The sequence below is a fragment of the Microcaecilia unicolor genome, chromosome 4 (genome assembly GCF_901765095.1).
Source record: "Microcaecilia unicolor chromosome 4, aMicUni1.1, whole genome shotgun sequence".
Classification (NCBI taxonomy): domain Eukaryota; kingdom Metazoa; phylum Chordata; class Amphibia; order Gymnophiona; family Siphonopidae; genus Microcaecilia; species Microcaecilia unicolor.
In genome coordinates this window covers 304628642-304646505 of record NC_044034.1, presented here as the reverse complement: position 1 = coordinate 304646505, position 17864 = coordinate 304628642, and the positions used below count along the sequence as shown (strand labels likewise).

Here is a 17864-nt window from a genome sequence, read left to right as displayed (position 1 = left end):
GTTGAACGAACTTTATAAGGGAAAAACAAATCAAAATATACATACATGGGGGTAAAAATTGAATGAAAAAAACTAACCTTATCTATCAAATTGAAATTAAATATAACACATCAAGGGAATCTCAAAATGCAGATAAAAGATTCCAAAGATCTACAGATGAGATCTTGAAAATGGTCTGTAGAAGACAAAGAAAAATTTTTAGTGGAAGCCAGAGAAGAAAACCATCAGAAAAATACAATGTGATTAGCATTCACAAGAATCACACCAAGCAATTTAATTGAAAAAAGCCAAAGGATAAAGAGTCATATGATCTACCTATTTATCCTTTTTACAGCACTGGTCCGAGATTGAAATACAAAATAAAGAGTCATGTGATGTACCTATTAAACCTTTCTGCAACACTAGTCCGGGACTGAAACGCAAGACTAGCTCAAAAACACAAGGTTAGCTGCAAATGAAAAACTGCGCACTGCATATTTATAATAGAAAAACAGCGCTCAAGTGAAACAAAAATGATAAATATGATAAAACGCTGCGGAATCAGAGGCGCGAGCCGCATGTGTTGGAAAAAAACGCGAGACACGTACCTTGAGAAAGACCGTTGCACAAGTGGACCGTCTGTCACAGTGATTTCAGCAGTTATAATAAAAGAAAAATTGAGCTACACGACACTTTAAATAGCCAAAACAGCGCGTAACTTCTAGAAGACGCTGATATCAGCTGATACAAAAAGTGAAAACAGTGAAAACAGGACGCTGTGTAACCGTCCGTACGTCTAGCATACGTAAAATAGGCGGAAATGCGTCATCGCTTACCTCAAAGTATGTATATGTGGAGAAGTGAGGTTTAAGCGCTATTTTGCCGTCCGTGCGTTTGGAATACGTAAGATAGGCAATATGCGTCATTACGTTGCTCACAAGCTTTTTTAAAAAAAATATATATATATATGAAGATGTGGAGCAGTTAAATAAATTGATCAAATTAAAGTGCTGTCGATACTAAATGAGATGCTAATCATCATGGAAATGAAGTGGAACTTTTAAAAAACAAACCATACTAATGAAATGAATATATAAAATATGTGTTAGACAATATATATATTATTAAGGGATGCAAATATTAAGTATGAGAAAAAATGGATGAAAAAAAATATATAATTAAAAAAAGGTCAAAAATATGTATATATGTAAAGAAATAATGAATAGACAAAAATAAATGAAACAAAAATTTAAAATTAAAAAATACTTAAATTAAATTAAGAGATATTTTTGAATAATGGATCACAATTTAAAAACCTAAAATATCCCATGTATGTATAATGAGATGCATTGGGATATTTTAGGTTTTTAAATTGTGATCCATTATTCAAAAATATCTCTTAATTTAATTTAAGTATTTTTTAATTTTAAATTTTTGTTTCATTTATTTTTGTCTATTCATTATTTCTTTACATATATACATATTTTTGACCTTTTTTTAATTATATATTTTTTTTCATCCATTTTTTCTCATACTTAATATTTGCATCCCTTAATAATATATATATTGTCTAACACATATTTTTATATATTCATTTCATTAGTATGGTTTGTTTTTTAAAAGTTCCACTTCATTTCCATGATGATTAGCATCTCATTTAGTATCGACAGCACTTTAATTTGATCAATTTATTTAACTGCTCCACATCTTCATATATATATTTTTTTTTTTAAAAAAAGCTTGTGAGCAACGTAATGACGCATATCGCCTATCTTACGTATTCCAAACGCACGGACGGCAAAATAGCGCTTAAACCTCACTTCTCCACATATACATACTTTGAGGTAAGCGATGACGCATTTCCGCCTATTTTACGTATGCTAGACGTACGGACGGTTACACAGCGTCCTGTTTTCACTGTTTTCACTTTTTGTATCAGCTGATATCAGCGTCTTCTAGAAGTTACGCGCTGTTTTGGCTATTTAAAGTGTCGTGTAGCTCAATTTTTCTTTTATTATAACTGCTGAAATCACTGTGACAGACGGTCCACTTGTGCAACGGTCTTTCTCAAGGTACGTGTCTCGCGTTTTTTTCCAACACATGCGGCTCGCGCCTCTGATTCCGCAGCGTTTTATCATATTTATCATTTTTGTTTCACTTGAGCGCTGTTTTTCTATTATAAATATGCAGTGCGCAGTTTTTCATTTGCAGCTAACCTTGTGTTTTTGAGCTAGTCTTGCGTTTCAGTCCCGGACTAGTGTTGCAGAAAGGTTTAATAGGTACATCACATGACTCTTTATTTTGTATTTCAATCTCGGACCAGTGCTGTAAAAAGGATAAATAGGTAGATCATATGACTCGTTATCCTTTGGCTTTTTTCAATTAAATTGCTTGGTGTGATTCTTGTGAATGCTAATCACATTGTATTTTTCTGATGGTTTTCTTCTCTGGCTTCCACTAAAAATTTTTCTTTGTCTTCTACAGACCATTTTCAAGATCTCATCTGTAGATCTTTGGAATCTTTTATCTGCATTTTGAGATTCCCTTGATGTGTTATATTTAATTTCAATTTGATAGATAAGGTTAGTTTTTTTCATTCAATTTTTACCCCCATGTATGTATATTTTGATTTGTTTTTCCCTTATAAAGTTCGTTCAACATATTGTTTGGCATATACGTATATATACATGTATAGTTTTTATTGGGTTTTATATTTATAGATTTTCATTATTTGATAATTTATATATGTTCCTCTTTTAGTATAATTTTTGTTCCATATTGTTAATATTTATTTCTATATGCTTAATTTATTTATTTATTGTTTTGTTTATGTCTATAGACTCCTGATGTAGGCCATTTGGCCGAAACACAACGTTGGGTCGAGTCAATTTTAATGTGTTATTGTTATATTATTATTTGTTTGAAGATTATTAAAATTTTGTTTTTTAAGTAAAGATTATTTGGTTCCATTCTTTGGATAGCCTGGCTTATTTTCCCACCTTTTTATTTTTCGTTTCACGCCTCGTGGGATCTATTGAGTTCTCCACCTTTTGTGGATTCTCTTTAGTTCATGGTGGTGAAGCCATCCCACTCACAATGTCTCTCTGCCCTGCCCTCGCGTCAAACGTTATGACGTCGAGGGCGGATCTATAACAGTGAAGGGATCGCTCGAACCACCAGACCACGCCCCCAACCTCACAGATGTCACTCTGTTCCTACAACGCTGCCACTTCAACGCCCCTCCCATCCCTCCCACTGACTTCAACACTCACCCCTCCCTCCAATTTCAACACCCCCCTCCCTTCGTGTTTCTGCCCCCCCCCCCGGACCCCCCCTGGCAGGAACCTGAGGACAACACGCTTTCCTGCGCAAAACATCCCACAAAGCCTCTGGCCGCTACCCGCCCCAGGTCCATCGCTCGCTCACCCACCGATGCTACTACGCCCACAACTTCGCTGCTCCACCCGCCCCCCCTTCCTAGCAACGGACCACGCCCCCTCCAATGAACGAACACTGCCTCTCATATCGCTTCTCTTCGGGTCGACTTCCCTCCCTGTGTCCCGCCCTTCCGGAAATTACGTCACAAGAGGGCGGAACACAAGGAGGGAAGACGACCCGAAAGGAAGTGAACTGCTGGGTTGGCGAGGCGTACTGCGTGCAGCACTACACCGGAGCTTCTGTGGGACAAGAAAAAGGTTGGTGGGCCAGGGATGGAAATGGTGACCGCCGATCTCAGGGGCAGGAGCGACTGGAGAGCTCAGGGGGAGGGGCATGGATGGCCTGGCCTGCTGCGTGCAGCACTTTATAACGGGGGTAAGACGCGGGGGGGGGGCGGTGACCGGCGATCTTGGGGGCAACCGCAACCGCATAACTCAGGGGGAGGGCCATGGATGGGAACAGAAAGGGAATGATGGTGGACATGGGGTTCTTGGGGACAGATACCGCATGGCAGGGCAATGTAGGAGAAAAGGCAGAAAAGACAGGGAGCACTCTGGAACTGGGAGGGAGAGAGGACCCTCCAACTGTGACGGACGAAGGGATCCAGAAACAGGGACGGAGAGAGGGAGGGAGGATCTACAAACACAGAAGGAAGGAGCAGGAACCTGGAGGGAGGGAGGGAGTGGGGGACCAGGAACTGGGAAGTAGGGAGGGACCAAACCTGGAACTGGGAGGTAGGGATGACCATGGAAGGGGGGGGGGGGAGTGGGGAGTGACAACAACCCTGGAACTGGGAGGGAGTGAGGAGAGGGGACCCTCCCCCCACAGACTCTCATTATCACACACACTCTCTCTCTCATACACACACGCACACACACACCCCCAGTCTCACTCTCTCTCTGTCACACACACACACTCGCATATTCACACTCTCTCTCTCTCATACACTCACTCTCACACACACTCTATCAGACATACACACTCTGAGGAAACACCTTCCTAGCGCCCGTTTCATTCGTTTCAGAAACGGGCCTTTTTCACTAGTAGGTAATAATAATCAATTACTGGCATTCACAAGTGCTAATTGGTAGTCATTCTCTTTGCTTCCTGTACAATTTCTCATTCATAACAGATTTTCTAAATGTTAAACATCCTTATCTATCCCAGTACGTTTATGGTACTGTATTGTAATATTGGATTCTTTCAACAAACTACTTTATTATGCATTATTCTTTGTTATGTATTCTATACTATTTACTATAAGCCACATTGAACTCAAACTTGTTTGGGATAATGTGGGATATAAATGTCACAAATAAATAAATTAGTAGTTATACACAGATCTGCCCTAAGCCCACTAATCTGTTTGTGTCTAACTTATTTTGTGTGCAACTCCAAAGGAGGCATGGCCTGGGGAGAGGCATGGGCAGGTCAGAGACATTCCCAGGATTTAGGTCCGTGGTTATACTTTACTTGAATTTCCATGCCTGACTGTATTTGGGTGTGAGCATTTACGCCAGCCAAAGTGCTCATGTCCAAAGTTAGGTTGAAATTGTGCACTAAGCTATTATTCTAGTGTCCTTTAGAACTGAACACAATGTTCCTAGTGTGGCCTCACCAACAATTGGTACAAGGGCATTAACACCTCTTTTCATCTACTGGTTATCCTCTCTCTATGCAACCTCGCATCCTTCTAGCTTTGGCCACTGCCTTGTCATAAAAAGACACTGTGACCCCAGGTCCCTCTCTTGATCTATGCTCATAAGCCCCCCCCCCCCCCCCCCCTTTTGGTACTACTAGGCGAATGCCTATTGCATGTCCAGAAAGCTGGAAAAGGGACACACACTCTTATTTGTCATGGAACTAGAGCTGGGACCAAGATTTCCCTAGGAGGCCGAGCAAGCACACTCCAGACTTTATATTCCATTCCAAAAACGCAATCCACACCAAACGTCTTTGTCTGAACCAACACTTTACTAAGTTAAATTCAACTGATGAATTAACAGCTCCCTTCAGAATACATGTGGCCAACTATACACAGGATTTGTTATTTTCTTCTCATTCCTCCACTGGCAAACAATGCAGTAAAGTAATTGTACTGCTCTACCCTTTACTTTCTCACTGGATTGGTACATATACATCTTCAGTTCTCTTTTAACTGTTCTGATTGTGTCAGCATCAAATTACAAAAAGATGATTCACTTACATATATCAGCAGGCTAATCAGAGGCAGATTCTTAGGCATCTACTGAATGATGGTTTTACCAGTTCACCTCTACTCCTGATGATACATATGGAGGGGCATTTTTGAAGAAAACGTCTAAGTTGGAATTTGGACGTCTTTGTAAAACGTCTAAATTCGGAGGCAGGGAAAAGATCATTTTCGAAAAAAGATGGACGTCCATCTTTGTGTTCAAAAATACTATGGACGTCCTTGGATTTTCGGCCAATTTTCGAAACCAAAAATGTCCAAGTCTAAAACATCCAAATTCAAGCCATTTGGATGTGGGAGGAGTCAGCATTTGTAGTACACTGGTCCCCGTGACATGCCAGGACAGCAATCAGGCATCCTGGGGGGCACTGCAGTGGACTTCATAAAATGCTCCCAGGTACACAGCTCCCTTACCTTGTGTGTTGCGCCCCCCCAAAAACCCACTACCCCCAACTGTACACCACTACCATAGCCCTTACGGATGAAGGGGGGCACCTATATGTGGGTACAGAGGGTTCACTGTTTCCTCCACAAATGTAACAGGTAGGAGGGGTATGGGCCTGGGTCCACCTGCCTAAAGTGCACTGCACCTACTACTAACTACTCCAGGGACCTGCATGCACTGTCATGGACCTGAGTATGACATCTGAGGTTGGCAAGTAATATTTTTAATGATGTTTTCTGGGGGTGGGAGGGGGTTAGTGACCACTGGGGGAGTAATGGGAGGTCATCCCCGATTCCCTCCAGTGGTCACCTGGTGAACCTTTTTGTGCCTTATTCGTAATAAAAACAGGTCTGGGTGAAAATGTCCAAGTTTTAGTCCTGGACATCTTTGGGTTTTTTTCCATTATGGCTCAAAGACATCCAAGTCTTAGGAACTCCCAAGTCCCGCCTCGACCATACCTCCAATACGCCCCCTTCCGATTTGGACGTCTCTGTGAGATGGACGTCCAAGTGCCGATTTATGTCACTTTTTGGACGTCCATCTCTTTTGAAAATGAGCCTGATGGGCTCCTGGTTCTGGGTATCTAATATAATAAAACGCACCGTGAACGTTCTAATGAGGACAACGTTCTGTGAAGCCCTGAAGCCCTGAAGCCATCTGACGTCACTGAAGCTGTAGGGTTCGTGGATTCGTGGTGTGAAGCCTTCAAGCCAGCCAGCCGTCTCTGCCCCGCCCTCGCGAAAAAAACAAACAAATCGGGAAGCGAAACGTCAGGGAAGGAGGCGGCGCTCCCGACGTCTAGCCTTCCCTTCGCTGTGTTCCGCCTTCAAAACAAGGCGGAACACAGCGAAGGGAAAGCTAGACGTCGGGAGCGCCGCCTCCTTCCCTGACGCTTCGCTGCACGAACCGCCACGGAGGTAAATTTAAAAAGAATAAAAAAAAAAAAAAAGGGATGCATGGATGCGAAGGGGGGGGGGGGGGGAGAAGAGGGCGGGCCAGGCTGGGACATGGGAGAGAGAGTAAAATGGATGCGAGGGGGGGGGGGGGGTCATGGAAGGGCGAGAGGGGACTTGCTGGAAAAGGATGAATGGAGGCGGCAGGGGACAGAGGAGCATGGATGGGTATGGATTAGGAGGACAGGGCACAAGGAGAGAGGGGAATTACTGGAAATGGATGAATGGAGGGGGCAGGGGACAGAGGAGCATGGATGGGCATGGATTGGGAGGGCAGGACTCAGGGAGAGAGGGAAATTGCTGGATAGGGAAAAATGGAGGGGCCAGGTGACAGATGAGCATGGATGGGCATGGATTGGAAGGGCAGGACTCAGGGAGAGGGGAATTGCTGGATAGGGATGAATGGAGGGGACAGATGGGCATGGATGGATATGGATTGCAGAGCAGGCCTCAGGCAGAGAGGGGAAATGCTGGATAGGGAAAAATGGAGGGGCCAGGTGACAGAGGAGCATGGATGGCCATGGATTGGAAGGGCAGGACTCAGGGAGAGGGGAATTGCTGGATAGGGATGAATGGAGGGGACAGATGGGCATGGATGGATATGGATTGCAGAGCAGGCCTCAGGCAGAGAGGGGAAATGCTGGATAGGGAAAAATGGAGGGGCCAGGTGACAGAGGAGCATGGATGGGCATGGATTGGAAGGGCAGGACTCAGGGAGAGGGGAATTGCTGCATAGGGATGAATGGAGGGGACAGATGGGCATGGATGGATATGGATTGCAGAGCAGGCCTCAGGCACAGAGGGGAAATGCTGGATAGGGAAAAATGGAGGGGCCAGGTGACAGATGAGCATGGATGGGCATGGATTGGAAGGGCAGGAGTCAGGGAGAGGGGAATTGCTGCATAGGGATGAATGGAGGGGACAGATGGGCATGGATGGATATGGATTGCAGAGCAGGCCTCAGGCAGAGAGGGAAATGCTGGATAGGGAAAAATGGAGGGGCCAGGTGACAGAGGAGCATGGATGGGCATGGATTGGAAGGGCAGGACTCAGGGAGAGGGGAATTGCTGCATAGGGATGAATGGAGGGGACAGATGGGCATGGATGGATATGGATTGCAGGGCAGGCCTCAGGCAGAGAGGGGAAATGCTGGATAGGGATGAATGGAGGGGGCAAGTGACAGACAAACATGGATGGCCATGGATTGGGAGGGCAGGGCTCAGGGACAGAGGGGAATTGCTGGAAAAGGATGAATGGAGGGGCAGGGGACAGATGGCCATGGATTGGGAGGGCACGGCTCACACTCTCTCTCTCATATACAATGTCTTTCTGACTCTCACTCTCACACACTCTGTCTCACACTGTATCACATTCACTCTCTATGTGCCACACAGTCACTCACACACTCGCTTGGTGTCATACACTCACTCTCACAGAGAATCTGTGTCTCTCACACACTCTCTCTCTTGCCCACACACACACACTCTCTCTCACACTGTGTCTCACATACACACTTGCACACACTCTCATTCTCACACTCACAAACACACTCACACCCAGACTCACTCTCTCTCTCACACACTCACACTTTCACTCTGACTCTCAAACAGTCACTCTCACATACACTCTCCCAAACATACACACTCCAAGGAAAACCTTGCTAGCGCCCGTTTCATTTGTGTCAGAAACGGGCCTTTTTTACTAGTAATTTATAATTTCCTCCTTCAGCCCCAGATAGAACCTGCTCTTGGTATGTTAAGGGCAGGGTGCTTGCTTAGTTGGTAAAGCTGGGAACCTGAGGACTCTCTCCACTTCTCTAGGAACTGTTTAGGGGTTCCCCATATCCCTGCACTACACAAGGAAGCAACTTCTTAGATTCTGTTTCTTGACCCCAGGCCCTTTATCATCTTTCTTCCTGAGCAAGTGCCATATATTGTTAAACTGTGAGGATGTAGCTGACAGGATATTCTTTCAGATACAAAGCAATAGACTAGGCATGATGGGATCTCCTTGTGAATGCAGGTCAGAGATGGGATATAGAACCTAAGACAACTGTAGGAAGCATGAAGTGGACTTATATGCTTGGGGTTGGCTACTGTTACCATCAGACTCCCTGATTATCACAAGGCACTCCTATGCTTCTACTAACTTCTAGAACCCCTACACTGTTATATACAGCTATACTCCTTTCTGGATGTTTCTGGTGCCTTCTGCAACAGGTGCAGGAAATACCAGGATTCAGCAAGATGCCACAGTTAGAATGGGCCTCAGGGAAATTGGCTGAAAAAAGTAAAGAGCTTCTTACTATTGACTGGCTCACATCAAAAAGCCAGCAGTGAAAACACTGAGGGGTCCTTTTACAATGGCGCACTGAAAAATGGCTTGCGGTAGTGTAGGTGCGGATTTTGGGTGTGCGTCAATCCATTTTTTAGTGTGCCTGTAAAAAAGGCCTCTTTTTTTTTTTTTTTGCTGAAAATGGATGTGCGGCAAAATCAAAATTGCCACGCATCCATTTTGGGTCTGCGACTTTACTGCCAGCCACTGACCTAGCGGTAAAGTCTCATACGGTAACTGGGCAGTAATAACCTACATGCATCAAATGCCATTTGGCGCATGTCCTATATGCGCCTCCAAAAATAAAAATTTTATTTTTCAGCAGTGCGTATCGGATGCATGCCAAAAATGAAATTACTGCAAGAGCCACGCGATAGTAGGGCGGTAACTCCATTTTGGCATGCATTGAGTGCGCGTAGATGCTTAAACGGCTTAGTAAAAGGGCCCCTGTATTTCTTATGATGTTACACATACAAGTCCTTTGGATTTCAACACCTCAGGTGGATCATTGTGCACTTCTTTGCATTACATTTTAACTGCCAAACCATTCTATCTATTTTTGTAGATCATTTCTCATCTTGTCCACTACCTCAGGGGTGTCCACTCTGTTGCACATTTTCGTATCACCTGCTAAAAGGCCAACTTTTCCTTTATCTCTTTGGCAATGTAGCTCACAAATGTATTACATAAACATTGCCATACTGGAACAGACCAAAGGTCAATCAAGCCCAGCATCATGTTTCCAACAGTGACTGATCTAAGTCAGAACTATCTGGCAAGATCTCAAAAGAGTAAAACAGATTTCATGCTACATATCCCAGGAATAAGCAGTGGATTTTTACAGTCCTTCTTAATATTGGTTTATGGACTTTTTTTTTAGGAATTTGTTCAAACCGTTTTTAAACTTTTTGTTTTGTTACATTTGTACCCCACGCTTTCCCACTCATGGCAAGCTCAATGTGGTAGGCAATGGAGGGTTAAGTGACTTGCCCAGAGTCAGAAGGAGCTGCCTGTGCCGGGAATCAAACTCAGTTCCCCAGGACCAAAGTCCACCACCCTAACCACTAGGCCACTCCTCCACTCAACCATGCTAACCTAATTGCGTTTTCAACACTCTTTCACAATGAATTCCATGGTTGACCATATGAGCAACTGGGCAGTGCCCGAGGGCCCAGAGGCCTCCCCGGGCCTACTTTGAAGGGACCTGGTGGTCTAGTGGATTCTTTGGGGCAGGAAATAATCCCACTCTTTCCTGCCCACTGCTCTGTCTGGCACTGCTGCGTCTTCAAAATTGCTGCCAAGACTTCCTGTGTTAGCCTTGCAAGACTGCTGAGACCCACAAGACTACCGCAGGAAGTCTCAGCAGCCATTAAGAAGCGGCTGCGGGCAGGAAAGAGTTGGGTTCTTTCCTGCCCCCAAAGAGGCCACTAGACCACCAGGGCTCTTCAAGGTAGGCCTGGGGAGCTGTAATGAGCATGGTGGGGGGAGTGCTGGAAATAAAGTTGGGGGAAACAGCGGGAGCACCAATGATCCTTTCTACCCAGGGGCCCAGATCACTGTCAGTCCACTCTGCCAGGGTTTAATTGCATGTTGTTTAGAAATATTTTGTCTAATTTAAATTTACTACTTAAAAGCTTCATGTGTGTCCTGGACCTTGTAGTTTTGGAAAGGGTAAACAAGCACATGAACATTTAATGTGAGAAAGTGCAAAGTGATGCATTTAGGAAAGGGGAACCCAAACTATAGCTAAATCACCACCCAGGAAAAGGATCTTGATTTTGAATTTCTCCCCCTCTTATTGGTTCCTGAACTAGCTGCTCCATAAAACAGTCATTGATTTTATCTAGGAACTTTACCTCTCTAGCATGCCCTGATGTTAAATTTATCCACTCAATATTGGGGTAAATGAAATCAGCCATTATTATTGTTATCCACTTTGTTAACCTCCCTACTTTCTGCTACATATCTGTTTGTACATTATGGCCAGGCATATGGTAGCATACTGTTATCATTATCCTTTTCCCCTTTACAGATGGAATTTCTATTCATAAAGATCCCATGGTGTATTTTGTATCCTGCAGAACTTTTAGTCTATTTGATTCAAGGCAACATTCTAGAAATACAGAATTCAAGGAGAGGAACACAGAAAAGGTTACTGGATAAAACGCAAAAGAAGCAAAAGAGAGAAATGCGTAGTCCGGTAGCACTATAGAAATGATAAGTAGAAGTAGTAAATATGTCTAGCAAAAGCACTGGTGGAAGAAAAATGGCTGGAAATGTAAAGACATAGAAAACTAGAAATGGAATTTTAAGAATGAAAAATGCTGAGAACTGTAATGGGAGAGTTATCAGGAAAAAGCGGACATGCTAAACAAAAACTTTTGTTCAGTGTTCACTGAACAGAATCTTAGAGAAGGCCCAAAACAGCTGAAAAAGGAGAGCTCTAAAATATAGAATTAGGATCTTAACCTGGATGTAACAGTGGACCGGGAAGCCAGCATTTCTGCAACAAAAGAGGCATTGTATGATTGATTCTTTTGGTTCTGCAGAGATACGGACTGCAGTATTGTGAAGCGTCTGTAGACTTCTCATGACCATTTGGGTAACACCTGCATGACTAACACTGTAATAATTGAAACATGAGATAAGAAGTGCATGTAAGGTTGAATAACTGAAAGAGCTACAAATGGAGTGCAGTTGACGCAAAACAAAAAGGCCCTTTTTGATCACGGAGGACACTTGTAGTGAAAGTCAGCTCATAATCAATCATAATACATAAATACTTAAGAATGCACAAGGTGCACTGGGTAACCAAATAATATAGGAGTGAGAAGGATGAGCAGAATGATATGAAGTCCAGCAAGCTATGTTTTGTTTTTACATTGTTAAGCACTGGACAGTGGGAATGCAGCCAAGAGGATACAGCATCAAAACAGTGGAAAAATGGACTTAAGTCCAGATTTTGGGGAGAGGTGTGATAAATTAACAGGATTCCATTTGCATAATAATACCCACAGATGCTAAAATCCTAAATAAGTGTAGCAAAGTGCATAAAAATATTAAACAATAGATTTTTCCAGACTGTCGAAAATATGAGCAATCTGTAATTTTCTTTTAAACTTGACTAAGTCAATCCAAGTTTGGAAAGCATCGTGAGGTTTTTAGGTACAAACTTAAGTAGAGAGGTGTGGTAGCCGTGTTAGTCCACTCTTAAAGGTTATCAATGGAAATCAAACAAAATAAAACATGGAAAAGAAAATAAGATGATACCTTTCCGATCTGACGAAGAAGGGCAACCTTCGAAAGCTAATCAAGAAATGTATTAAGTTATGTCCAATAAAAAAGGTATCATCTTATTTTCTTTTCCATGTTTTATTTTGTTTGATTTCCATTGATAATCTTTAAGTACAAACTGAAACCCTTTCTGTGATACAGAAAGTTGTGACTGAGAAGAATATTACATTAATTATAGGGATCTCAGGGGTCAAAGGGGGGTAATCCCTGGAGTAAAATGTCTGTCTTCCTCCGTCTCTCCCTCAGCCCCTCTAATTCATGTGGTGACCTCTGTGGTGCATACTGTGATATGTGTTCCTGCTTGTGGATTTCGTGGTGGTTCTTCTCTCCCAAAGCCTGTCTAAAAAAAATCACTCTCTTCAGTATTTCTAATTGTAACATCAGATGTGTTTTATGTGTTGAACATGGTGAAATAAATAACTCCTCCGAGTCATTTCGTAGAAGTTTACAACTTCTTTCAGATATATCTGGTTCTCTAGTTTTTTAATCATGCCTTTCATTTGATCTATAGTCAGAATCTAATCTAGGTCTGCTGAGCTAGGGATCCCTTGCTCAGTAACTGTGCCTTCATGGAAAAAAAAAGTCTTTTTTAGTTACTGCCAATGGGTATATATTACCTTGTTTATAATCTATTTTGTCTCTTTTATATTTTTCATATTTACCCCTGTTTACTAAGCCGCGCTAGCGGCTGCCATGCAGCAATGCCAACACAGCCCATTCAAAGTGCCGGCATTAGCATATGACCACCGCTAGCAAAGCTTAGTAAACAGGGGGGTTAGTTTTTTACAGTCTCTATGAAAATCTTCTAACTTAGAATTAAGATCTAATATATATCTATCATAATTCTTGTCTATATTCTTAAGTGTCTCCATCTTACTACTGACATTTTTTATAATATCCAATTTTTCTTTGGCAGTTACAATGAGTAATATCATCAGGTCTAGGGAACATTTATTAAGAACTACAAACCATTTTTCAGTAAAAGATTTATCATCCTTACACATCTGTGGTTCTTTTTGGATACACAATCCTCTAAGGATGTGCTGGACTCTACAGTATTGCAACAAGGTAGCATAATGCTGCTGAAATACAACAGCATCTTTTTTCAAAGCAATCAAGTCTTGCTATTCATCGACATTAGATTTCTCCTCCATATCATTAATAGGAGGAGGATCCTGAAGTAAATGTTGAAGTCTGTCTTCCTGGTACAGCTGACGACGTTCTCCCAGTTCTTAATGGCCATCCCTCAAAGGAATACTAGAAACACAGAAGAGGGAAGGTAAAATTATGTATTACCTGATAATTTTCTTTCCTTTAGTTGCAGCAGATGAATCCTGGAACTGGTGGGTTGTATCTACCTACCAGCAGGTGGAGATAGAGAACATTGAAAGCAGTGACCCTGGATGCCCAGCTCCCTGTCTCCTCAGTATTGGTCATATCCCAAAGCAGAGAAACAAAGGGAGGCAGAAATTGAACACTCGCCTCACAGCAAAAGGGCAACAAGCCAAACACAAACAATCTGAAAATGTAACCAAGTCCAACTCCATGAACTGAAAAGGAGTCAAATGAACGGTTAAAATTAACTGTCTTCTATCAAATTCTGCTTCTTTTTCTTCTATCTTGCTTAAATGTCTGCAAATGCCAAAAAAACACAGCAAGGTATTAGAAAGTAGGGAGGGATCCTGGATTCATCTGCTGCAACTAACGGAAAGAAAATTATCAGGTAATACATAATTTTACCTTCCTTAGCATTAGCAGCAGATGAATCCAGGAACTGGTGGGATGTACCAAAGCAATCCCTAAACAGGGTGGGAAGATGCCACACCCTGAGAGAGCACCGCCGTCCCAAAACTCGCATCCCTCCTCGCCTGTACATCAAACCTATAGTGTTTAACAAACGAATGGCGCGAAGCCCAAGTAGCTGCCCGACAAATATTCTCCAAGGAAAGAACTGAAGTTTCCGCCCAAGAAACCACCTGCGCACGAGTCGAATGAGCTCGCAGACCTTCAGGAAGAATGGAACCCTTCAGCAAATACGCAGACGAGATGGCTTCTTTAATCCAGCGAGCAATCGTCGCTTTGGAACCCCGTCTGGGTCCAGCAAAGAGGACAAACAAATGATCCGAACACCGGAACTCATTAGTCAATCGCAGATACTGGATAAGCGAATGATGCACATCGAGAAGATGCAGCGGAGCAAAGTGATGAGGAAAATCCTCTTTTCGAAAAGAAGGAAGAAAAAGAGGCTGATTTAAATGAAAGGCTGAAATCACCTTAGGTAAAAAGGAAGGAACCGTCCACAAGGTGACGCCCGAATCCGAAAACTGCAAAAAGGGCTCACAACAAGACAGAGCTTGCAATTGTGAAACTCTGTGTGCCGAGGAAATAGCCACCAGAAACAAAGTCTTCAAAGTTAGATCTTTCACCGAAGCGGCACGCAATGGCTCAAAAGGGGCTCCCTGAAGAGCACTAAGGACTAAATTCAACTTCCAAGACGGACAAGGACTCCGAAAAAGGAGGACTGCACCACGTCCGAATGAGCTGCGAGAGAAGCACCCGCAAGCCGCCCTCGGAAACAAGCTAGCGAGTTATAAGCCAGCCCCTTCTTTACACCATCCTGCAGAAAGGCTAAAATCTGAGAAATCAAGGCCTTAAAGGGAGACCAAGCACGTTCTGCGCACCACGCCTCAAACATGCACCACACCCGGGCATAAACTGAAGTAGTAGAACATTTACGAGCATGGAGCAAAGTGGCAATCACTGACTCATCATAACCCTTTTTCCTCAACTTCGCCCTCTCAAGAGCCAATCCGTAAGACCAAAGCGGGAGACGTCCTCCATCTGAACCGGGCCTTGATGAAGCAACCGGAAGCTGCAGCGGGGACTCTACAAGAAGTCACATAAGATCGGCATACCAAGGAAGGCGAGGCCAGTCTCGGGCTACCAACACCACAAGACCCCGATGACTCCTGATCAAATGTAGGAGACATCCGAACGCGTAGAGGAGACTGACTGTCAGTAAGGTTGAACAAGAGCGTCCAGACCTGCCGAATCTGACTCTCGCCTTCTGCTGAAGAACGCTGGCACCTTTGCATTCCGTTTGCTCGCCATGAGATCAATTACTGGAGTGCCCCACTGCTGACAGATTAGCCGAAAGGCCTTCGTCGAAAGTTCCCACTCTGCCGGATCGAGAAGATTCTGGCTGAGTAAGTCTGCTTGCAAGTTGCTCTGGCCCACAATGTGCGCACTTGAAAGACAAAGAAGATGGTCTTCCACCCAAGGAAGCAGGTTGTCTGCCTCTGAGGCCAACGCTACACTCTGAGTGCCTCCCTAGCGATTTATGTAAGCTACCGCTGACATGTTGTCTGACAGGACTCGAACTGCGTGACCCTCCAGAAGATCTTGGAAGTCCTGGACAGCTAGGTTGATTGCTCTCAATTCCAGACGGTTGATAGACCACTTTGCCTCCGTCTGAGACCCCAGTCCCTGAGTCACCCAATGAAAACAATGCATTCCCTAGCCTGAGAGAATGGCATCCGTCACCACAATCACCCAAGGAGGAGACGCTAAAGGCATCCCCCTCCGTAGATTGCTGGCACAGAGCCACCAGGCCATGCTGATTCTGGCACCCAGAAGCCACGCCAGACGACAAAGATAATTCTGAGACATGAGAGACCAGCAACTTAACAAGGCGCGCTGGAGAGGACGCATATGAGCCCTAGCCCATGGAACTACTTCCAGAGAGGCCGTCATCGATCCTAGAACTTGCACGTAATCCCAAGCTCCAGGATGAGAGAACTGCAACAGACTGCGAACCTGCGAACAAAGCTTGAGCCTCCTGCTCTCCAGCAGGAAGATCCGTCCCCAAGCCATATCGAATAGCACCCCCAGATATTCCAACATCCGGGAGGAAGTAAACGGCTTTTGGAAAAGTTGATCACCCAGCCAAGGGACTGAAGAAACTCGACTCGAGAGGTCGCCGTCAGACTTTCCTGAGCTGAATCCGCCCGAATGAGCCAATCGTCGAGATACGGATGAACTTTGATTCCCTCTTTCTGAAGAGAGGCCGCCACCACGACCATTACTTTGGAAAAATTACAAGGTGCCATGGCCAGGCTGAAAGGGAGAGTGCAAACCTGAAAATGGCACCCCAAAACCGCAAAGTGCAGGAACCTTTGATGAGGGGGCCAAATGGAATGTGTAAATGGGCCTCTTTCAAATCCCAGGCAGTGAGAAACTATCCTGGCTGAACAGGGGAGATCACCGATCGAACTGTCTCCATATGGAAATGACAAACCCGGAGGCAATTGTTCACTTTCCGGAGGTCAAGAATAGGCCTGAAGGCGCCCCATTTGTGAGGGACCACAAAGTAAATTGAATACCGTCCGGTGCCCCATTCGGTTTGTGGAACAAGAACCACCGCCCCAATATCCAATAGCGCTTGAAGGGTATCCTGAACGGCCTGCTTCCCGAAAGACGTGACACAGTGAGACTCCAAAAATCCGTCTCCGACGGGAAAGCCAAACTCTAACTTGTAGCTGTTTTTTTATAATATCCAAGACCCACTGGTCGGACGTTATAGTGGCCCACACCTTGTGGTAGAGGGACAGCTGACCTCCTATAGCAACATTCAAGGGATGGACCTGCGCTCCATCATTGGGGAGGCCTACTGGTAGTCTGAGATCTGTTGGCAGCTCCTGCTGCTCTTTTATCGTTCCGAAAGGAAGGCTTCTGCTGGAACTGGGAACGCTGAAAGGAAGAAATATGACCCGGAAGATAATGGCACATCACACAAAATCGAGGTCTAGCCGCATTACATTTAGGAGCAGACCTAGTCCTGTCCTCAGGGAAACGGTGAGATTTAGAATCTCCCAAATCCTTAACTATCTTTTATAGATCCTCCCCGAAAAGTAACTTCCCACGAAAGGGAAGCCTCGTGAGACGCTGCTTAGAAGCCATATCAGCCCAGTGACACAGCCAAAGCAAATGCTGAGCTGACACCGCCAGAGCCATCTGTTTGGCCGAGGCCCTGACCAAACCATAAAGAGCATCCACTAAATAAGCGAGCGCTGACTCCATCGAAGCAGCAGCCAAAGACCCAGAGGTTGAATTCTGATCTTGTTCCAGACTCTGTTGAAACCAGGCCAGAGAAGCTCTGGCCGCATAAGACCCACAAACAGCAGCATGTAAGGTTAACGTGGCCATCTCA

At 44.2% G+C, this 17864-nt stretch overlaps 1 protein-coding gene across 1 annotated transcript in view; it reads right to left on the bottom strand.

Moving 5' to 3' along the window:
- Positions 1-13651: 13651 nt before the first annotated feature.
- The window catches only part of LOC115469711 (disintegrin and metalloproteinase domain-containing protein 9-like), a 538235-nt gene continuing 534022 nt past the window's right edge, over positions 13652-17864 (bottom strand). Inside the window, exon 16 of the mRNA XM_030202498.1 lies at positions 13652-13912. Coding sequence (XP_030058358.1) covers positions 13902-13912 — 11 coding nt within the window. The 3' untranslated portion in view covers positions 13652-13901. The remainder of the gene's footprint in view (positions 13913-17864) is intronic.